The following is a 23,814-nucleotide window of genomic DNA, read 5'->3' on the forward strand; positions in this document are numbered from 1 at the left end:
TATTCTTTATTTAGTATTTAGGTATTATAACTTTTAAGACAACAACTGTTGTTAGAAAAAAATTATAATCATGAAATAAAATTAATAGTATGTAGTAAATATAATTTTTAAATAATATTTTGATAAAATTAGCAAAGATATAATCGATTTTGTAAGAGTGTGAAGCTTAAAACTGAAAATCTAGAAGGTGCCGATATGTCATTCTGTGTATTAAGATATGTACGACTTGTCAATACATGTGTAATCTGGATAGATGACAAACTTGCAATGTCGGTTGTTTCCCGTTAAGTGATGCTCGTGATTATCACGTGTGCTTTTCAAAACGGGCATAAGATCTAAACGGCACGGTTGAAAGGTGGTCTTGATCAGTCCTATTAATCTCATCACGAGCTCGTTTTCGGTAAGCCGTTATAACGGTTTTGATTGGCGGGAAAATTCTGGGTTTGTTACAACAAACCTAGAATGCACTGGCTAAAGAAGGGGATGCCTTTCTGGAAGCCTCCAGAAGCCATATATATAGCTCTAGAGGGTGTTGTAAGCTGCGCTAAGAAACAAGGATAGAAAAGCTTGTAATCTCTCCTAGGCTTGTAACGAGAATTCAATGATTGGAATAGATTTGTTGCCATGTTCTTCAATGGATGTAGGCTTGTTCTAAGCCGAACTACTTTAACCATTGTGTCTCTTAATTGTTTGCTTCTGATTGATTGTTTTGTGTGGGTGTTGATTAGATATTTCTCGATCAAAATCTTAAGAGTTCAATGAAGTCTTGAGAATTCTTGCTTGATTTCAGTCAAGTGAGGATTAACATATTTCTATTAGATAAGTATAAAATTAAATCAATTTAGTTTCCCAACTATAACAGTTAGTGTTTAATAAGAATTTTAGTGCATAACTTTAAAGTAATTATTACAGTTGTTCAACCTTAATTCCAAATAAAGTCTTAATTAGGTAAAATGATTCTAGTGGGACCATCTAATTAATAAAATTATTTTTTAAGTTTTTAAATTTTCCTTTATTTATCATTAATTATCATTGTCAACATTGATTGATGTTAGAGTGAATATAGGTATTGCTCCTGAATGTGTAGATGATGTGATATGCTCGTCTCACGTAAGAGTTATTTTATTTTAAAATTGAATATGATAAATTTTTATAAGAAATTCATCTAAGAAAAAAATTGTATAGGAATGGTTGAGGTGGCAGGCTTAGCCATTGATTCTCTATCATTTGGTAGAACGGTTTTTAAAAAATTTAATTTTTTTTGGGGGGAAAAGGACACCACACCCCCTCAAGGTTTGGAAAAATGGTTATACAGACCCTTAAATTTTAAAAAATGGACATCAAGATCACTTTTTGACTATAATATCCTTTAAATATATTAACTAAAAAATTAACTTTAAATTTTTTAATAAATACAAATATTATATAAATAGTGTAATCTACCCATTAGACTAATAATATTAAATATTTTAATACTTAAATAAATTTAAATATGTAAATTATTATATTATTTTAATAATATATTCGTATTTATTTTAGAGCTTTTAAATAAATATTTGCGTTACATGCATTTTCCAATTAAAAAAGAATCTCACATACTAATAATATTAAAATTATTATTTTACATAATATTCAAAATAATTTAAATTTTATTACATTTATTTTAATATTATGTTTCTAAAATATTTTAAAATATTAAAACTATTTTAAAATGTATATAGTATTACATTTATTTTAACATTATATTTCTATTTATTACAAATCATTAGAGTTAATTTTTTTTTTTTGGAATAGTAGAGAATGATATTATAGTCAAAAGAGATATTGGTGTCCTTTAAAAACTTGTAGATATAGATGGTCATTTCCCTAAACTTTGGGGATATGAATGTCCTTTTTCCTTTTCTGAGACTTACTTTTGGTGACTTACTAATCTACCAAATGATTAAATTAGAATATTAGTGTAGCTGGACTTACCTCTTGATAAAGCATTCATATGTAAGTTTTTCTCAAGCATCAAATCTCATTGACTAGGTAATATTAAAACTAAATATATAGTAACCAATCCAAAAGCCAAACCAGATATGATATATATCAATAACTGTATAAACATATATGTGTGTATGGCAAATAACTTGACTCATCATATGGCCAGTAGTTATGTAGTACAATTTTTAACGCTTTGAAAATGGCGTTGAAACTACAAATTAACCATACAATCACGTGAATAACACCACTCATAGTAATATAAATAATATCACCCTCTAAATCATTACTAAATTCCATTAGTAATTTATGTTTAGAACATTCATGCACTACTTTTAATTTCAATTTTTTTTTTTTGTGGCTTCCACTTTTTTCTATTGCTTAATACTTTTCTGCAAACTTATATAAATGTTGGGATTTCTTCTCTACTTCATTACTCATTAGTTTATATCCTTGGACTTGGTCAGATTAGGGTTAAGGCAATATGAAATATTAAATATGGGTTCCATCAGATTATCAAAAAAGACAAAATTAATGATAGGCTCAAATTTAATGATTAGAAAAGGGCCCCATAAGATTTCCTCTCCTAAATGTCTATTAGTTAATTTTTTGAAATCTTTAAGCAATCTTTATATCCTACTTGTACAAACTTTAGAATTCTAAAGAGAGAAAGTATCTTTATTAATTCTAGATCCGTGAATATGAAAATAGCCATCCCGTTTTTGTTTTTTTGTTAGGTTTTTTCAATTAATGAAATAATAAGAGTCACATGAAAACAAGAAAGTTGGGAACCAAATGAATAATTAAATTGCCTTCCCACGAGCTTCAGTTGCCATCATTTGCGCTAACACACATTGTTTGTGAACTTTACAATAATTTCCACATCACAAAAGCATTGTAATCTTCGATTTGACTTTGAGATTCCTCATTTGACTAATAAGAAAAACACTAATGCTCTCATTAATCATACAAAAATAATTCAACCAATACCCACATAATTATGCATGAGAATATATAACATTTTATGTATTGGCAAATTGATTATCTACTTATACCTAACACAAACCGCAATTAGGAACTTGAGCTTTGGTTCAATTAGGATTTCCAAATCCCATAGTTTTGAAATTTTTTCCTATAAACCATGATCTTTTGTGTTGCTTCAAAATAAATTCAGTCAAATCACAACAAAATCGTTATCCCATTGAGAATAAAGCTCAATACACTCATTCTAGAAATGATGATCAAAATATATGAATAAGTAGTTGAAATTCATTAAAAATAACATAAAATATATAACAAGAGTAATAAGATTATTGGGTTTGTTCTTTCTTTTCTCTTTTCTTCCCTTCTTTACATGTGCCAACCAATCATTTTGCCTTTGTAATACTAAGTAACTAGTATTATTTTGTTACAAACGAGGAGAATATCTTCATAATCATTTTGCCTTTTGAATGAGAAACTTTTTCTTCTTCAACTTTTTTTTTTATCGTGGTTTTGTGCAGTTGGTTTTGATTAATTATGTAATATAATCACACTGATAATTATTGATATTATTAAGCACTAAGCATGATCTACAAAAATCATTGAAGTGGGTCTACTCAATTTTCAACAAAATTAATAAAGCACAGTTCCCAATGAAAAGATTCTATTAATGAAGTCTATTTCTACACAAAGTCATCCAAATACCATGACATGGAAATTGCATGCACTTGCCTCAACTAGAATCTTTCTTGAGGCACTCTTTCTTACTATTATTTTAATTTTTTTTTTCGAATTTGGCTCAAACTAGAGATCCAATGTGGTTAAATAGCTAAGTCTACATAAACTATTAGAATATATATGGCCGTTGTCAATGTTATGTTCTATATTTTTAATTTTTTTTCCCTTTGAAACTCATATAGTCATATTTGTAATTATAAACTTGAAATTATGTTAAATTTCAGTTACTAAATTCCTTGGGACAACTTGGCCCAAACATACTAAGAATATTTAAGAATGCACACTAAGTTCAGGTAAGCCCAATTTCTACCCTAAGATGATTATCCTTTGGATGAACTCTGAAGCCATATGAAAAAACACAAAGCAATTAGACGATTAAGCCTTATGACATATTCTATGCCAAAAAACCGAAGGCATTGGCTGCCCATTTGCATTTTATTTATTGGAATCTTAATTAAAGACTTGCATCTCCCAAAAATTGATTCAATGAATAGGTCTACATAAATGGGTACCGAAATGAACACGTTAGATTTATTTTATCGAAAAATATAAAGAAAAAATATGAAGCAACCCCAAGAAGCACGAAACACATTCCTGCTATGCCCATATGACAATATTATAAATTTATAACAAGCAACTAACTTCCAACGGTAATAACTGAAATATTATTCTTCACTCTTCAGTCAAATGTGGGCTCAATGACAAACAGGGCAACACCATGTGACCACATGAATTCATTCAAGAAAACGGTCAACAACTGTTTTAATGTGGAAAAAAAATGCAACTAAAATTACCACCATGTGCTGCTGTTTCTAGTCTTTACTCAAATCATTTACAAGCTCCTACTTCCAAGCTTCAGCAACCATACCTAGTCTGATGCCCAATTCTTTCAAATCTAACAGTAATCAATGTCAAAGATTTATGTAATGATCATATCATCATATTCAACCGACACAGATTATTTTCAGATGGATTTTAATCAACTGTTGGATAAAGTCGGTTCAGTCTTCAGACCCGAACGTTCAAATAGAGCATGATTCTTGGATTTGTTTATTAATATTGCATAATGCATTTGTTGGTCTAAGATAATGATTGTGGAGTTTGAACTATCCAAATTGTCTTATGTGACAGATGAGAACATGGGAACAAGTATCCTGCAGGTAAAATGTGAGTGGAATTGAAGCCATAGAGTTTCACAAATCTCAGTCAAATATGTATGGCCAAAGATTCGCTCAGGATTCAGGATAAAAACTGTTGCAATGTTGAAAAAGAAAAATAAAAGTTCATCGTACAAATAATCAGAGTCCTTGCAGCACAGCCCCGACACTGGCTTCTTTCAAAGATAATGCATCAAGCCAAAAAAGAAAAGACACTAATATTTCAATATCATTTAACTCCAAATGATTTTCAAACAAAGCATAGGAGAGATCAAACAATATTCGGCATCACATAGGATAGAGTATGGATTGATCTTGAACTTATCACCTACCACAGTAGTCTTTTAGATTGATGACAAAAACTCAGCCCCCTGACAAGTGGTGTCAAACAAGAAGCTAACATTTACCCCCATAAAACCCTTGTGTTTTCATTCCCTGTCCAATCTCTAACAACACCAACCTGTTATATTTTGCTTTACGAATGTGAAAGTGGTTTACAAAACAAGAAAATCCAACAACAAAATTATTCTGTTACTTTGTACAATAAGACATTTTGAGGCTGAACTGAAGAAGTACTCATAAGAAAAGCTACCCCTATCATCCTACATTTTCCTTCCTATCATTCCTACAAAGAATGCTAACCCAAGTGACCAAAAAAAAAAAAAAAGAAGGATATCAAAAAACAAAAAGGCCACTTGAGTCGTATAAACCATCCTTTGCCCCTTACAGCTAACAGAACCAACCTAATGAGATTATACAGCTTACTTAAATTAGAGGAATAATGTTACATCCAGGGCAATGGATGTTACCGTGAAGAAAAACATACCTAGCTGAAAGGAAAAAAGAAAAATGAGGGTGGATTTACAGTGCGGCATGACTCAAAGTTGTAATTTCCATCTGATCTTGGCAAAACCTGATACTTCATGTAGTGAGAAAAATGTTGGCCTTACTCCTCTAAAAATTGGAAGGCAGGATTCTCAAGAAGTTCTGCTGCAGGCTTTACATCTGAAAAATCTTTCTCTTGAAAGGTACTAGATAGATCGTCAACTGAGAAAGGAATGCTGCATTTATTAAAAAGGCATAATTAGTAGGAGGTTAGAGCTAGTCATATTTCAGACGACATGGAACGCATTTGCTTTCATTTTGGTCGTCAACCTGGAATTGTCATCTAACAAAAAGGAGTTACTATCATCCTCATTGGAGTCATCTGTCATTAGAATTTTCATGCTAGATGTAACCTGTCCAAAGGCCAAGTGAAGTGCATTAATAGTCATGCACATTCCAAGTTGTTTCAAAAGGCTTTCGAATTAATGATTTTTCCTTACATCTGGAGATACGCTTTGTGTGTTGTAGTCATCATCCCAGTACAGTGTACATACTCTATACAGCTGTTGAACACTCAAGACCTGTAGACAGCAAGCACCAATAAGAGAATTAACTATATGTATAAACTTTACTTTTATCATGTTAAACACAATAATACTATAAATTGTCACCAAAAGCATAATTCTCTCAAAAGTACGAGGAAATACTGGCACATCCAATTATGTGGAAACTCCAAGTTTACATAAGAAATTCTTCATACTGGATTTGTTGTTCCAAGAATTGATAATTCAATTGTAGACTCATGCAATAGTTGTTACAAGTTGCTTACTTATTTTTACAATTGAATCATAAATTACTTCTACAATGCTGGAACACTTGTTCTCAAAGATATTTGGTCTACTAATTCAAAAAAAAAAAAAAACATATTTGGTCTACAATGCTTTGTTCTTCATCCTGGAACCCACACACCGAGAAAGAGAGAGAGAGACTTACAGGGCAGAGGTCATTTGTAATTTCATCATACGATATTCTAGTCTTTTGATGTATAACCTGAAAAAAAATAAAAATTGGTTCAACTATCATAGAAATTCTACAAAATAAGGGGGAAAAAAAAGAGCCAGAAAGATTAAAATTGCCGTCATTTGAGAAACTGTCACTAGTAATAACCGAATCATATTTCTACAGATATATCTCCAAAAGTGCTAAAATAAAATTTAGGTCAAGTTGTAACTAAACATTGTATCAAAGTCCAATTGATTGAGAGGTCATTTCCTCAGATCCCTCATTGGTTGGATAGGGAACCAAAAGCAAGAAGCCAGTGTACCAGAACTCACAAAGTTCAAGCAAAATGACAATTCAGTCTCTCTAATACTACCTTTTCTCCCAATTCAGACAAAAAGGAAACAAAAATCATAAAGAATGACATACCAAAGCATTCACAAAGCATGAAAGGAATGTAAAGCTACCATATTTACATTTTCTCACACAAGTAACATACCAAGAATCCAACGGCCTGCCTCGTGTGTTTGAGTTCATCCCAAGAAGAACCTGCATACTGCAACAAGACGGACAGTCAGGCAAACAATATTTGACACCTTGTCATGGAATTAAGATGTGGATGGTGGAAAATCAAAATTTTCTATGGAGGCAATTCATGTTTGGAGGGATAGTTCGGATGCTGAAAACATGTAACATTCCTCTAGCACTTGTCACAAAATCAGAGTACCTCCTCTTTCGCTTCACCGCACCAAAGTTCTAATTCAGCTAACCCCTGCTTCACATACTCCCCATTGCTGAATGTGCAGCATTCTCGACGAAGAAGAAGGCTGTACAAGAGACAAAAACATCAAGTGAAGTTCACCATGGAGGCAAATAACTTTAACAAAAAGAGTTTACCAAAGATTGAACAAATTACCTATTAAAGAGCTGTACATTAATATATGAGAATATTTGAGTAAAGATTCTCTGAATAAGAACACGGGGAACCTGAAACAAGGCTAACCGTAAGTTGAACATGCAGAAAACAGTAAATTAAAAAAAAAAAAGCATCATGACTGAGTTTGATTTTGAGACAAGAAAAGTCTCATACAAAGTTTTCTTTCAGTGATCTCAGCAGCCCATTAAGGATGTCAATAATGCTGTTCCATGGACTAGATTTAGGACTACTGCCACGTGAACTTGCTGGTGATTTTATTGCATTTCCGTTCGACATCCTTGGTGCCTAAATATTTTGAAACACACATTATTGTAATATAAATTGGTTTCATTTCTGGAAGAAAAAGGCAACAGTCTCAAGAATAAGAGCATTCAATCAAAAATGAAATTTCCACCCCATAATCTCACATCCTTTTGTAGTGTTATCCAATACATTATTTTTGCATGACCAGAAAATCACTAACAATGTCAGGCAAGACACAGCCTGATCTTTGGCACAACAATCCAGCCAACCAAGCTGGCATCATCCTCTGGCATGGAACGAACAGACTTCACTTTCAACTGATAAACATCAAATCATTCGATTTTGTACTTTCCTAGCTTTAAACCAAATTTGTCGTGAATTAATGTGTCTTTTGATATGGAAAACGGACTCACCACTATGTTGCATATACAAATTTATAGTTATAAAATGTCAGAGAAATCAAACATTGAAATAGTCACTTTACCTGGATACAAGAAAACAATAATGAAACAGTAACCATGCTGGAAAAATCAAATGATAGAAAACTGAGGGCTTATTTCACCTGTATACAAGAAGAAAGATGTGGTGACAAATCCTTCTTCAAATTGTCTCGTATGATGCCATAAAATGTTTCCACATATGCTGTAAGCTGCTGCTTAAAAAGCAATGCTGGATACTTGGCCTCAACCTGGCGCACTACATCAACTGAAAGGCTGGCAGAAGAAGAACGAAAGCCCTGAGAAACATTACAAGACATTGAAAAGTATATAAGTGTCTGACATAGATTAACTAAACATTCATCATATTCATGCACAAAGCATAGACTAACTAAACATTCACCATATTCATGCACAAACTGTATAACGAAAATATAAGTGCGTGAATATGTAATTACTTGGGTCATCCTCCCAAAAAATGAAGTTGGTTGAGGAGGTTTCCGCTGTGATGATCCAGCTGCGCCACTGGCTTTTAAACTACATTGAAGCAAGAACAACAAGGTAGATGCATTGGAAAGCCAATAAGCCATATGATCATTGCTATCCGGATTCTGCAACGCATACAACAGGCACATTTTGATATCACATTTTCTATAAGAAGCAAAAACAAAATTGTTTAAAGGGATCAAAACCAGGTTCCAATTTGTTGGAACCACTAATGCATCAATAAAGAACAGAAAAACACATCAAATGTAAGCACGCTAGCAAAGTACTCTATAAATAACACAGAAGAGCATCTGCTATTATAAAGAGTTACAAAATATCCAGAATTCTCTTGATATTGAAGTCCAGAGTGCTATAAAAATAAAAATTAAAAAGAAAACTTAATCCGTAGATGCTAAAAACGAACATAATGGATGTAAATTCGTTATACTTGGGAAAGATTGGAGAGAAAGAGAAAAATAAAACACTCCAGCAGTAAACCTTCCAATAATTTCTCCAAACCTAGGACTTCTCCTAGTTTTCCCTTTAGGATACCTGGTTTCAACAGTGCTTTGAGTACATTCAGTCCCCAGAGTGATTTTTAAACAGGAAAATGCTGTCAGTAAGTTATATTCATTTTTATGTTCAAAACAAGATTAAAATCACAGATAGCTAGCTAGAAGTTCTTCCAAACAATCAGTTCACATCAATTTACCATAAAAGAAACTTTGGGAACATCTGCACTGAAAAAACTAGGAAAATGAGCCATCAATAAATATGTGTAAAGTTCATCCAATTACCTCAATAGCAGAACCAATCAACTGAATGAGACGGTCAAATACACTAGTTTTTTCTGCTTCAAATAATCCCCAGTGGAGAAGACATTTGTAAATGGTAAATGCTGCGACAGGTTTTTCTTGACTGAACCCAAGATCTTGTGACACACATTTCAGCAAAGCATCTAAATTCTCCTGTACAACAGATGAGGCACCTTAATCTGATTGAACATCAAGTGAAAACAGAAGAAAATGAACAGAAAGTAAAGACAATTTTTCTCTGTTTCTGTAAAGCACATACATGCTGCCGTTCAATCTGGGATTTCCTCAATTGACTATCAGCTTCCGTGCCAAAACTCTTTGCAGCTGTGGCACTTTGTGGCTCCTGCAGGAGCAAGCCGTCTTAGAATCAAATATGACAAAGGCTCTAAATGCAGAGACATAAAAATAAAATTGTAGACTAAAATGGGTTTGTTCTTCACTTACGTGATGACCATTTTGTAGAGCCTGCAAAAGTGCGCAAGAAAGGATCAGACAAAACTCCCAAATTTGCAACACAAGAAAACAGTTAAATGAGAAAAGAATGATCTGTGGCATAATACCGGAGTTTTCATTGACAACTGTTCTGACATTTTTCTGGAAGATGAATTGAATAATGCTTGATGCCGCAGAATTTGATCCTCAGTTTCTATGTCAGAAAGCTTTTCTTCAAGCCTGCAAACAGGTGCAAGTAAATAATACAAACCAAAACAATAAACCCAAGTTAATTAAGGAGAAATGTAATTATCTGGACACATTCTTCTGAAAGAAGACTAGTCATTGCATTGACCTCTGCATACAAGTCTTTAGCTCAATTATCTTCGACTCTGCCTCCAAAGCTTCCTTCAATCGCTCTTCACTAAGTTTATTTGTTTCTTCGAATTTTCTCTCTGTTTCGTCAATTTTCTTTTCTAGTGAACTTACAAGAGCCTACAAAGTGTCCCAGCCAGCCGAATATCAATAAGCATCAATGCAGAACAGGTAGCGAGAGCACAAGTATGCATTATTAACCAACAAAAAAAAACAAAAGTCTGAGTCAGAAGAACCACAATTGTGAACCAACCTTAAGTTCTTCATTTTCAGCGGTAAGCTTATTCACCATTTCATGATCAATAACTGGGACCTCCCTAATGACTGGGACTTGTACAGCTTCCTTCTCTGCAGCCTCGCGTTCCATGATAAGTAGAGCTTCAGTTGTCTTCTTTGCAGCCTCGCGTTCCTTGATTAATAGAGTTTTGGTTTCCTCGAATTGTTGTTGCATCTCTTGTAAAGCAGACTTCAACTTTGCATTTTCTTGTGTTTTGGCTTCTTCCAAGTCAGCCTGCATTAATTGGATCATCAATAAGAAAAAAAAACACAAATAGCTATTAAACTTCTTTGTTTTCCTAATAGAAAAGGCTTTTTGAGCTTTAAAAAATAATTGAGCATAAAAACAAGACATATAATATGCATTCACTTGTTACTCCTCTTGATTTTTTCACCTTGATAGGCTAGTGAAATTTAGCAAATAACAACTTGAAACAGAGGTAAAGGTCATGATTTTGATAGATATCTTTAAAAGAACAAAAGAACCTTTTCTTAATTTTATTTTATTTTTTCTAAGAAGCTCCATTCACTTCTTGTTATTGTTCTAGAATTTTTCCCCTTGATAGGGCAAAGAAAATTTGGAAAACGACAACTTGAAATAGAGGTAGAGGATCATGAATGATAACGGAGATCTTTAAAAGAACAAAAGCCAAAAGGTGACATGTGATACTTTTAAAACATATATGCAACTTAAACACTGGAATTTGCTGGTGCATCATCTAGTTTAAAAATGAATCACCTGTAATAATGTTAAATCTGAAAGTCAAAAATCACCACTAAAACCTCACATCAGCAGCCAACCAGAAAATATATACTCATTATTTCCAGCAGGAAGCATGCATTGCATTATTAGTAGAATGACAGCTATATAGAAACATTTTGGAATCAAATCATAACCGGTATAAACTTAACCATAAAAATTGTACCCTCATCCGTTTCTCTAGCTGCAGGCGCCAGGTGAGTTCTTCAACTTCTTTTTCCAATTTGCTTTTAGCAGCTTGGAGAGCACCAGTTTCCTTGGCAGCCTGTGGACAGACAGGAAGGACAAAATGAAATATTCACACATGATCACTTCAAGAAATATAAAGACAAGGACCAGGGATAATTGATTTGGACCAGCTTGAAAGTTTCAATGAAGTGTCCAAACTGATCAAAATTGGTAGAAATCAAAATTGATTGAAACATTGGAAATTGCATTGAAACAATATAGATTTTATGTAAAATCATCTTGATCTTTGCATTATAAGTTACACCAGACCAAGCCTCTGATGCTGAGGGCGATACGTTCATTTCTGAGGGTGATATGTTCATTTCTCACCGACACCATCCTATCTGCTTTTCCACAACGTCCTATTAAAGCCAAGTTTGATTGTGTTACTATGTTGATTACCTCTATCGGTTTAATTTATGGTAACCACATTCAAGGCTCATTTGCATCTTTGCATTGGTGAAAATATTTCTGTTTTTGGCATGGCAACTAGTCTGTCATTAAGTCTAATAATTCAAGCATTCAAATTTTCTCCTAACGTCATACCATATCCATATGAAATTTGAATCTGCGCAAAAATATCAGCAGATATGAAGACTCTTTCAACAACGAGAGAAAAAATTATGACAAGCTGCTCTTTCCAAAAATTACAAGCATAAACTGAGTCATAAAATGAAATATGAACGAAAAAAGAATGAGGATATCACCATTTTAAGCTTCCGTAATTCTCCACGTGCAACTTTTCCTCTCCAGGCACATTGCACAACGATTGCTGCTTTCTTCATCTGTAAGTAACGATAGCGGCCCAAGTACTGTCGATATTGACTCTGTAAAAGCAAAGGTGATGGAAACTTCAACAGAAGTTCTCGTAAAAAGTATAAATGCTTTTAGCGATCACATTTTATTGTGAACATTAATTTATCCTCGACTGGAAAACCTGTCCAGGAAGCTTTGACACACTTGTAAATGTCTGGTAACAAGTTTCCACGTATTTTACTCACCAAAATAGAAAAGACGATAGAAACTTCAAAAGGTAGAAATCAGAAGTTTCCTTGCTCCTGACAATCTACTGTAAACACTAATTTTTAACTGAAAAGCTCCTGACAATCTACTGTAAACACTAATTTTTAACTGAAAAGCACGTCTAGCAACTTTGACACTGCTAAGTTTCTTGTAAGCAAATTTTCCACATACTTTAATAACCAAAATGGACAAAAGAAATAAATGGAGATAGAGTACAAGAAACAGCAAAAGAAATAAACATAGATATGAGTACATAAAAGGAGAAAGAAGAATTATCAATTATTTTTCCTTTAATTGAATGAGGCTTTCAACTTACCTGGATAACAATTGCAGCTTTTGTCTGCTTCATAAGTCGAAGATCATTATGAGCAGCCATACCACGCAAGCCTGTTTGGATAGAAATGGCTGAAGAGCGCAATTTATGGTAATCTTTCCTTGCCAGACACATGCGTGAATATTTCTGAATTTTTACACTAGCAGCCTGTCTTCTCATTCTTTCATATTGATAGCGTCCATTTTGTCCTGCATTCAATTAAGAGGAAATGTAACAGTAAGTTATACATGTATCCGAACTGTTGTGCAGCAAAATTTTAATCAAATAATCTAATGGATTACAAAATATCTTGTGGAAACTCTTGCAAGCAATTGCCGTAATCTTTAGAGAGAAAGGAGGAAGATATCAATGGGCTATGGGACAGGATTTGTTTCTTTACTTTTGTTTGGGCTTCAATTTCTAGGGATTTTGAAGATTATTCATTCTTTTTCATCTAGCTTGTTTGGGATATAGTCTTGGATTAATTCTGTTGTTCGGGGGTTTTCCTTTACTTTTGTCTCATGCTCAGGGGTATACTTATACAGAGATTTAGTTGCACGGTTTTTTGCCATTGGGCTTGTCAAGCCCCCACAGCGGATCATCTCATTCCCTATCCTAAAAATTTGGATATATCTTCCTGAATATTAGTGGGAGTAGGTTTCAGAGCTAATACTTGGCAGACCTCTGAGTTGGACTTCAACTGTATGTATCTAGAACCCAGTAGACTCCAAAATGTATTAATTTCAAAAAAGAAAAAGAAAATTAGTTTTATAGATTTTGGGTTTCTTCACAGTAGGGAAGGTAAAATTCATGGACCATTGGTTCTTTTATAATTGTTTCCTCTTTGTTTACTTTCTACTTTTCCTTTTTCTTTTTCTGTCAAATGAGCTTGGGGAATACAAAGCAACTAATCCATCAAGAAGCACAAAATGTAATTATTACCTCTACATAAGGTTTGAATTTGTATGGCAGCACACCTCAACAAGTTGAACCGCTTATGAGCAAAATATGAGCGAACTTTACTCTGAATGATGATTGCTGATTGTCCTAATACCTGAGTTCGACGAGAATCTAGTTCTGCCATCTGACCAGCCCTAAGAAACACTTTTGTTTTTCCAATCTGCAACAGAAAACAATCAGTAATACTGTCAGGGTAAACTTATCATTCCATATGAGAAAAAAAAGTACATTATGTGCTGTAGCAACAATATTGCACTGCAATTAGAACCCAAAACATATGCACCAAGAAACAAACAGGTTCCACTGGATGCCCATGCGCACACAGAAAAGGAAATGTAGCATAATTTTATGCATACCATCCAACAGTTATTAACGATGGTAAAAACTATAAGATGAAATAACTCTTAAAAGGGCATAGAAACATGAGATTTACCTGATATCCTTTAAGATTCACTTTTTGTAGAAGCCTTTTGCAAGCAGTGACCTCATCACAGCTGTCAATGTACAAGTAAGTGTCTAATAATGTTTAACGCAGCTGAAAGAACTCATTTCCAATGAGAAACAAGAAATATGGAAGAAAATAATGTTGCAAAATTTGAAAAAAATAATGTTACCTTCCATCAAAGACCTTGGGTGCCAGGATGCGAAAACGACTTAAAAACTCATGAAACATCTTTCTAGTGGGATATCCAGCGCAACTGATCCTAATTGCCTCCAAGACACCCTGAAATTGTAGATAAATGATAATAAAGCAGAACATAATCACTAGCAGCACCAGCACCAGCAACGCAAAAATGGCAAACTTACCCCACAACGAAGTTGCTGCAACACATTCGTATTCTCAAAGATTGATGGCTTAAGTACATTATTTGGCTTAACACAGCGAATGTAGTGTGGCTCAGTGGCACTTAATGTTTCAAGCAATGCTTGCAATTGTTGCTGCATTTAAGTACAAAATAAGAATGAAGCAGGAAAAAGGAATGGTTTGCATCAGATATATGCATATGAAGACAAACCTTAAACCGAGAACCTATTGACGAGAACTTTGATGATTTGGAGGATTCCTCAGTTAAGGGTGGGAATAACCCGGAAACAAAGGGGCATCCAGAAGCACTAAGGACAGCTTGATGCTCAGGAACAACATAATCTTTGTTCTTATCTAGGAAAAGCTCAGTCTGGTAAGTGACCTGAAACCATCCTTTTGATTAATAAGGGGCATGAAATCACCATTTTCTTGGTATGCACGACGGAGAAATTGGCATATTGTTGAAGAAATTGAAACAATCTAGACACTTACATCACCAGCATAGTGACAAATGGTGAAGTCAGTGAGTGATAACTTTGGTTTACTGAAACGTTTATGGTCCTTGAAGGTCTGATAAAGTTTTTGCGCAAATGTCTCATGTGTTGATCGAGGAAACATGCTACAAATAATAAGCAAGCAAGCGACATTAAAATCTTTGATTCTCAGAGAGTAAAGAAAATAGATGGAGTACGAAGAGAAGAAGTAATTGTATCATTATTTCATATTAGATACATACCATGCTTCATCCAGAAGAGCAATTATGCCACCGGGTTTCTGAAATTATCAAATATAGGTTAGAAAGGTAAATAAGATGCCAGAAAAATGTATTTCATTCAACATATGAAGCCCTTCTTTACAGCAACAGAAAAGATTTGGGAAATGAAAACATCCCAGATAAATGGAAAGTTAGATTATGAACTAATATAGAAAACTTAATATATAAGAGAAGATAATAGATTAGATTACCAGGAAAACACATGTAAACCACTTATAACTATTTCAACAAAAAGTTATTGTGCCAAATCATTCTCTTATATACATTCCAGATGTATCAAAAGCAACCAATATCAAAACATATATTTACTAACGAAGAAGCCTTCCTTTACTGTTGGATTTTGCTTTACCACAAAAAGCCTCCAGAGTAATTAATCATAAAACATTCAATGTCCCAAAACAAACAGCTATTATATACCAAATCCAAATCTGCTAATCTGAAATTCGTTGCATTTGGAACTTTTCATTTCCACCAAGTTCTAGCATGTCAATTAAGTCAATGCCAAGGTCATAATTTACCACTAACAAATATTGAGTAAAATCTTTCGTTTGAATTAAAAGGCCTTGTTATATGAAATTATCAGAGTTACTGCAATTCTACAAAAATAAAAATAAAATAAAATATTTAATGATTCTAACTCATGGTGTCTAAATAGTTTCGTTTTTGAAGTGCTGGTAAATGGGTTGTAAAAGTAACGTATACAACTTATTAGATTGAGTAGTCAAGCCTACATGAACTGCTCATTTGAAGGTCATGCAATCTATCTTCTAGCTAAATGATGAAAGATTTCAATAGTCCACATCTCAGTTAAAGTTAATGGTTTTGATTCTTCAAATTGACAGGTTCTAGCATAGATTCTCGGATAGCAGTTATAACAGCCCAATGTATATCAATTAGATCACTTAATTTGGCATCGATATGTAATCGAATAGACACATCTAAAATGGAATGTTTGGCAGCAGGAAGATTCACACACCTTTTCAATGAGATCAAGAACATCCTGATTGTCAATGAACTCTATATAACTCCAATCAATTTCTTCCCTCGTATATTCTTCTTGCTCCATCTTGAAAACATGCTGTAAACAGAGTGCAGTTAAAATCAGTGTATGAGTTCTAGAAATGATAAAGAACACATAATACTTCTCAAGTTAAACCTGGTTAAAATGTTGCTGCAGCTTTTCATTTGTCAAATTGATACAAAATTGCTCAAAACTGCAGAAGAGCAATCACCATCATATAAATGAATTTGAGAATCAAAATTGGGAACTATGTAAACAGAAACTGTAATTTGCATTAAGAGCTTGGAAACAAAATTTATGTATTGACATGAAGAGAGATACGTATAAAAATATCTATAGTAGTAATCATTATCCAAAAAAAATCCAGAAAGCTGGCCCCAAGAAATAAGCAAATAGCTAGCCCCCAATAATTCCTCAATTCCATGAAGTTTGCAGGAGTTAAAGAATCAAATGCTTCATGAATCCCCAAATCAACCGCAAATGACAGCACTGCCACTAAATATTTTATTTCCTTAGTTAAGGATTATCATCCTAGAAAACACAGGAATTCAGTGCAGTTCACCACAAGAAAATTTCTTCTTGAATGATGAAAGCAAAAGCGTACCGGTTAAGCACCTGTTTGTCTTGAAACTTTCAAATCCATAAATATCCAGAACTCCAATCAGGACTTTTGAATTAGGATCTTGACCAATAGTGTTATTAATTTTGTTGACAAGCCTGGGGCAACAAGTCTTTAAGGCATTAACAACAAACCAAATAGAGTAATGAGCTAATACAAAAGCTTTCCTTAATGAATTTATTCAGTTAAGCTTACCAATCAAATAATCTCGAATAAACAATTTTGGCCAAAGCATCTCTATTAAGAGCTGCAGCGGCTGGATCAAGCCATTTTGTTATGCTTTCATCACGAGTCATTATCACACGTTTACACATGGAGTCTTCAAGGGACTTCTCATCACACCTAAACCAGAGTAGAAGATCAAGGATTTGCCTTTCACAGCTTTAGACATCAAAAATAGTAATGTCAATAGTTAAAATAATATTTAGAAAATGCATGTACTACATGAATAGTTCAGCAGCTGTTTTAAGATGAGATCGAGATTTTTCATCTTTGGGTTCAGAAGAATCTGCTTCCTCTCCCTTCGCAAACTCAACGTTTCCTAGATGGAGTATTGCAGCAACAACCCTGAATATTGCATCCTAAGAGAAGGAGACTTTTAGTAGAGAATTTCTGTGCGAATAATTCATGTGAACATATAACCAGATAATTACCTGCTCATCAGAATTGATACCAACAACTTCCATAGCTTTTCTAGTCTTAACGTACTCCTTAGACTCATCAACTCCATCCAGTTCATAAAAATTAGATTGATTAAGATAATGAAACATTCTTGGATTTCCCAATTTGTACTTCTCAATATCCTGACAGTGAGCATAGTAATAAAATAAAATATGGATATCAGGCATTCAAACAATCTGGATAAACCAATAAGAGAACTAATTTGACATCAAATTTAAGTTTTACATATAATAACTGCTGGCTTAGATTTAGCTGACCCCATGGACTTCCTGTCCAAATTTTTTAGTATTTTTTCTCTAAGACAATTTCTGTTTCTTTAAATTAATTAATTACAAAAAATAGAAAAAAGATCTCCCTTGGAATTAAGCCAAAAACGCAGGCAGAGGCTTCACTTTTCTAAGGCATATTAGATCAATTTAAATTGTCTCCACTAGCAAGGACTAATAGCCTATGATCTAGACACGAGGATATAATTACACATGGCATGTCCTTGCATTAATAATAGTGAACATATAATTGTGTGTCTGGTTTCTAGTAGAAGCACTAGAGCAAGTCCATGAATTATTAAGCTAGTACGTAGGTCAAAATTTCAAAACAAAATTCATGATTAGTGATCCATCTATCACGCATGCAATTTTGAAATTCACGACTTGTGGATCAAAATTGCATACGTGCTGATATATCATCTACCAAGGACACTTCTACTAGCATACATGCTAATACCCTTGCCATATAGGGATTTAGGCAGTCTGTCTAAAGTAATTTCTCAATTTATCAAGTAAACTTCTTTCATTTGCATCTATAAACAAAAGTGATAGACTTGACACACCAATAGAAAGCAAAGAGAAGAGCTAATTTTTTCTTCCTGCAGAAAAAGATTGTTTTATAAACTAGCAATAAGCGAGTCAAGAGTAAGAAAGATGAAAATAATTTATACCTGATGAGTAATCCAAAAATAGACTTGAATTAAAAAAAAAAATCCAAAGGGACTGTTTAAGATGTGAACATGATTATTATGAAATCTAAGAGCATGCAACAACAAGGAACCCCTGTAGGTGGAATAGTAGGTGGAATTTATAACATATTGTGTCCTTCACAATAGGAATTAGAAATCTGTCACGCAAGACTGCCCCATGGAACACAAAACTTATCAGGCTACATCAATAGCGAGTTAATTAAGAAAAAGGATGAATTCTTGTGAAAAGTTGTATTTGGAGAAAGTTATTTGCAAGCAAAAAAAATATTTCAACACAGTACTCAATTTATCCCAGAGAAAAAAATAATAAACAATAGCCAATTGATTTACCTCTGCTGGTCCAGCACAAAGCATGTAAAAGCAATGATAATTTCTCTCAGGATCAGAAACTTGACAGACACGAGAACGTTCTAGAAGATAAGTTCTAATGGCAGCCCCAGAAATCCTTCCCCTTTCATCAAACTGAAGCTCCACGAACTTACCAAATCGACTGCAATTACAGACATTAAATCCAAAAAAAATTTCTATGAAGCAGAACATGCAATAAAAATCCTGGAACCGTAAGCTTTCTACCTTGAGTTATTGTTTCTGAGTGTCTTTGCATTGCCAAATGCTTCCAGAACAGGATTGGACTACCAAACAAAGAAGCATAGAAATTGAAAATAAAAAGAAGGAATAAGACATATGAAATGTGCAAGCTCACTGCCCTATAAGAAACTAGATCATTACAGTATGCAGCAACAGAAACATCTACTTCATGTACCATCAAATTGCACTAGTACAAATATATTAAATTTGCTACCTCTAGGACTTGCTGCTCCACAGACTGTTTCTCAGTTGCTGTTCTTCCTCCCATATAGGCAAGATATTGCATAAGCATCTTTGTACTCTCAGTTTTACCAGCTCCACTTTCCCCACTCACCAAAATGGACTGGCTCATTCCCTCATTGATCATCAATCTGTATTTCAAAATTCTATCCATGTGAGGCACATGCGAAACCCCAAAGATACAGAGACTTAAGATGAATTACCTGTATGCAGAATCTGCAATAGCAAAAGGATGAGGACTGAGCTCACCAAGAGATGCTCCTTTGTATTGTTCCATCATATGATTATCATATAAATGGGGAAGTTTTCGAAAAGGGTTCACAGCAATCAATATGTTCCCAGTGTAAGTCTGGAATCACCACAGATGAGTATAGTTGCATAAACAAAAACTAGGAGAAAAACTCCAAATACTTTAACAACCAAGATTTTTTTTATTTAAAAAAAGACATATCTGCTAGCCAAATGCACCATATGTCCAAATCTAAAGCCACGAGAAGGACACAAATGCATCCATTATTGATAAAGTGACAAGCAGTTGCTAAAAATGTACCAAATATGAACCAAGCAAAAGAAGATGAAGATGAAAGTCATCTACTAATACTCACATATATTTCATTTACATCATATCGACATCTTAAATTCTGTAGAACCCCTGGTTCATGAAGATAAGCCAGCTTTGTCATATCATCCACACCACATTGAGGAAATTCAGGATCCTTCGGGTAGACATTGGAGGCTTTTGCAACAACCTAAAAAATGAATAATGTATAAATCAGAGTAACCTCATCGGAACCACTGATAACTTGTAAAATAGAACAATAAAATGAACCAGGCACCAGATTTTCATAAAGATACAATGAACCAGAAGCTATGTTAGCACTCAAGGAAAATAAAAAAATTTTAATGCAGGGATGGAATTTTTAAAAGTATCTGCACAATATAATATGAATAAAGCCAGTACAAGCATCATGTTCTAGGAAATATCACCTCCCAAAGTGAAATCCACTTTCATTACATATCAAATTTTCAAACTTGCGCATCCAAACGACAAATATCATCAAGAGTTCTATTTTTCACTTTCTAGTTTTCTTTTTTCTTTTTCTTTTTTTCTTTTCTTTCCCAAGCCGTATGAAGCGTGAACCTCATAATACCTATGAGAATCCAACACTGGGCAGGGTTATATATCCAGCCTTGTTAGTTCCTAACAAGCAACACAAATGTGATGATTCTCATATGAAATAGAGCACAAAGGGTGAACCATCTTTAATTTGGAAAAAAAATAGTCAAATCTAGATGCATCAATTGACTTATGGGCTGCACATAAGCTTTGATGCAAAGCCTATAGTATCATGATTGGCGACTAGTTGAAAAAGACAAAACCCAATAGATCAATGAAAAACTTCAAGTAGCCAAACATTGATTAGCCTGGCTTCATTTAGGTTTTAGTGACTTTCCTATAGGTCCATTTTCAGAAGATTTTCTGCGACTGGTTTTACAAATAACACCTTTGTTTTGGTAACATGCAACCTCAAGGTCAAAAAAAAAAATCCATTCATAACTCTGTTTGGATACAGCAGGAGAGGGTTACTTTCATGGCCTATCTAGTAGTTTGTACGAATGGCCACTAACAGTAAGGGAGTTATAATTATCAGTACTGCTAACAATGAACAAAATCCCTGTGACTGAACAAAGTGATTTAGACCAATGGTTGAGAAAAGGTTCTTCTAACATAAGATCCCACATGATCATAAACATCCTTTCTATATATGACATGAGCAAAAAATCTCCTACCAGGGCACATGTATATCCAAGTTCACTTGACCTCCAAATTCAATATCTCCATACTGGAACCCTTTCTTTCAGCAACCAACCCTTTGAGAAAACATTTCTTTCCTCATATCTGAGAAACTCTGTACATTATTACACATGTCCAACTAGAACTCTAGAACCATCATCTCCTTAGATTAACTTTTCTAAAGTCATCCAAACCAAAATAAGCAATCAATCAATGATACCATTTCTGATTTCCTACTTGCTACAAGTTCATTATAAGAAAAAAAAAATTATTTCCAGATATTCTCTAAGACAATTTAGCAAGTTGCTTGTAAATTAATAAATTTACCTTCTATTTCTGAAAAGGAAGAAAAACATAAACAGACACATATACATACACAAACCTGTGTATACAGACAACTATACTTTAGTTTCAATGAAATACCGATACTGCATTTAAAAATTCAACAACTCCAGTAAAAAATTTTAGCCAAATTAGCCAATAATGTCATAATAAACTAACTATATAACTACATGAGAGCATTGAACCAAAAAAAAAAGATTCACCTAGCAGTTAAAAAATTAAGTAAATAGATAAAAGATCTTCTGTCAGTCAATATAGTGCTTCCTCTGATATTGCCTGTGCAGGGTAAGCACTGTGTTTTCATATTATGAACAGAAAGACGTTTCTCGAAACATTAAGGAAAATACTTAGTCCTATTGTGTACAGCTTTGTGTAGAATACTGAGAGGCAGCACTCACCGTCTTTCCTGATGTACAGGCTATTTTGATATCTTCATCGTTAACTTCTTCAACCTCCCCATCTATCCAAGCCTCCTCCGGATCCTCAGTCCAAACAATAGACCCAACCACTAAACCGACTGGAGCAGCCTGAGTAAGCAATTTAATTAAGAGTACATCAGCCTAAAAAAGCAGTATCATCTCCAGATATAATGGATTAGCATTTGAAACCAGGTGCGGCCGTGCAAAAGAAATGTGAATCTAGCAGCAAAAGTGTTAATTAAACTTCACAAAACAAACATGGAAGTCCATATCTATGTCCCTTAACATAACAACAACCCAAAAAAAAAAAGTGACAGATGTAATCCAGCTCAAGGATACACAATTACAAAAAGTGACTTAAAGTTTCTGGTTCTACAAAAAATTTACGGTGGACAACTCCAGCTTTGTTCACCTCCTCATACATAGAAAATCAGCTCCACATATATCAGCATTGCCAGCTCTAAATCTATTATACATTAATAAATTAAAATGTTAATTCAGCATCGGTATCTTTCAGTGTCAATGCCATTTATAAGTGAAATCCCCTAATTTTACCTTCACACTATAGTAAAATGCAGCAAAATTTCTCACATTGAATTTCTACAGTTTGCAAATTAATCACCAGAATAATTCAATATAACGTAAAATTAAACACACTGGGCAGAAAAATAACAAAAATGATCCAAAAAGATGAAAACTTACACAAAAATCATAAAAACGAACAAGATCACGAACATTATCATTTTTACTTCGATAGCAAGAAACGAAAACAGAGACGGAAAATGCGTACCATTATTCACGAAGATTCAGATTAAACGGCTGCGCCAATAACACCCTAGATTTCCCTCAGCAACAGAACAAATGCCACTCGTTTAAAATCATGAAATTGAACAAAGCGTGAAGAGAGTCGATAACTGGAACACAAACTTTAATCGTTTTCCATCTCTTTCTTTTTTCCTCTATCTTTACATTTAAGATTTTTTCATTTCTACAAATGATGCCGTTTAAAATGTAAAACGGCGTCGTCGTGGCAGTGGTGTTATATGATTCCCCTACTTGTCGTTTCGTTTCGTTTCGTTTCGGTCATGAGAAAAATGGAAATGATGTTGCGGAGGCAGGCAGCGGCTAAAACGGCGGGCGAAACTTCAAATGGAGGAAACAAACGAACCGAACGGAGCCAAAGCAAACCGAACACACTCTCTTCTGCAACAATTTTCCTTCCCGTTATTATTTTTCTTTTCTCTTTCCTTCACTTTCTCTCTCTGTTTCTTTTCTTTCACCTTGCCTTCGTTTGCTATTTTTCCCGCAACTACGTGAACGCGTAAACACAATACCGAACTTTTCTTATTTCCGCATTTGCCCTTTGATTTTGGACCCTTTTGCATCTAATGCCAGTTGCTGACTAGCTGCCTTAGATGGAGTTTCTTTATCTGTAAATATACAGCGACACCCTCGTAAATTGGTGAAATAATCAAAAGAATCCATTATTTTAAAAATTAGTTATTTGAACCTTCCATCTTTGCGACAGAGTCTGTGTTAATTTTTTTTTTTAATGCAACATGTGTCTGTCTCATAAAAAACTCTA

General features: G+C 33.9%; 1 protein-coding gene across 2 annotated transcripts; it reads right to left on the reverse strand.

Moving 5' to 3' along the window:
- Positions 1 to 5,304: 5,304 nt before the first annotated feature.
- LOC102625595 (myosin-6) lies at positions 5,305 to 23,553 on the reverse strand. 2 transcript variants are annotated; one of them, XM_006493928.3, is made up of 39 exons: positions 23,020 to 23,550; positions 22,209 to 22,337; positions 20,279 to 20,422; positions 19,877 to 20,022; positions 19,648 to 19,804; positions 19,419 to 19,477; positions 19,176 to 19,335; positions 17,842 to 17,991; positions 17,633 to 17,769; positions 17,384 to 17,530; positions 17,185 to 17,286; positions 16,705 to 16,762; positions 16,525 to 16,626; positions 15,510 to 15,547; positions 15,266 to 15,392; positions 14,985 to 15,155; positions 14,776 to 14,907; positions 14,583 to 14,692; positions 14,402 to 14,462; positions 13,951 to 14,128; positions 13,012 to 13,217; positions 12,380 to 12,499; positions 11,611 to 11,709; positions 10,662 to 10,919; positions 10,389 to 10,528; positions 10,162 to 10,273; positions 10,046 to 10,066; positions 9,861 to 9,944; positions 9,584 to 9,754; positions 8,759 to 8,911; positions 8,426 to 8,599; positions 7,774 to 7,905; positions 7,600 to 7,670; positions 7,411 to 7,510; positions 7,183 to 7,239; positions 6,678 to 6,734; positions 6,185 to 6,265; positions 6,015 to 6,097; positions 5,305 to 5,920 (listed from the first exon to the last, which is right to left on the reverse strand). In XM_006493928.3, exons 1-39 carry the CDS (start codon positions 23,020 to 23,022, stop codon positions 5,806 to 5,808), a joined length of 4,545 nt encoding a protein of 1,514 aa, XP_006493991.2. In that variant the 5' UTR covers positions 23,023 to 23,550; the 3' UTR covers positions 5,305 to 5,805. The 2 variants fall into 2 exon arrangements, with proteins under 2 accessions (XP_006493991.2, XP_024949536.2); XM_025093768.2 differs by lacking the exons at positions 5,305 to 5,920; positions 6,015 to 6,097; positions 6,185 to 6,265; ... (3 more) ...; positions 7,600 to 7,670; positions 7,774 to 7,905 and having other exon boundaries at positions 8,432 to 8,576; positions 23,020 to 23,553.
- Positions 23,554 to 23,814: the final 261 nt, after the last annotated feature.

Source organism: Citrus sinensis, chromosome 9 (assembly GCF_022201045.2).
Source record: "Citrus sinensis cultivar Valencia sweet orange chromosome 9, DVS_A1.0, whole genome shotgun sequence".
Lineage (NCBI taxonomy): Eukaryota > Viridiplantae > Streptophyta > Magnoliopsida > Sapindales > Rutaceae > Citrus > Citrus sinensis.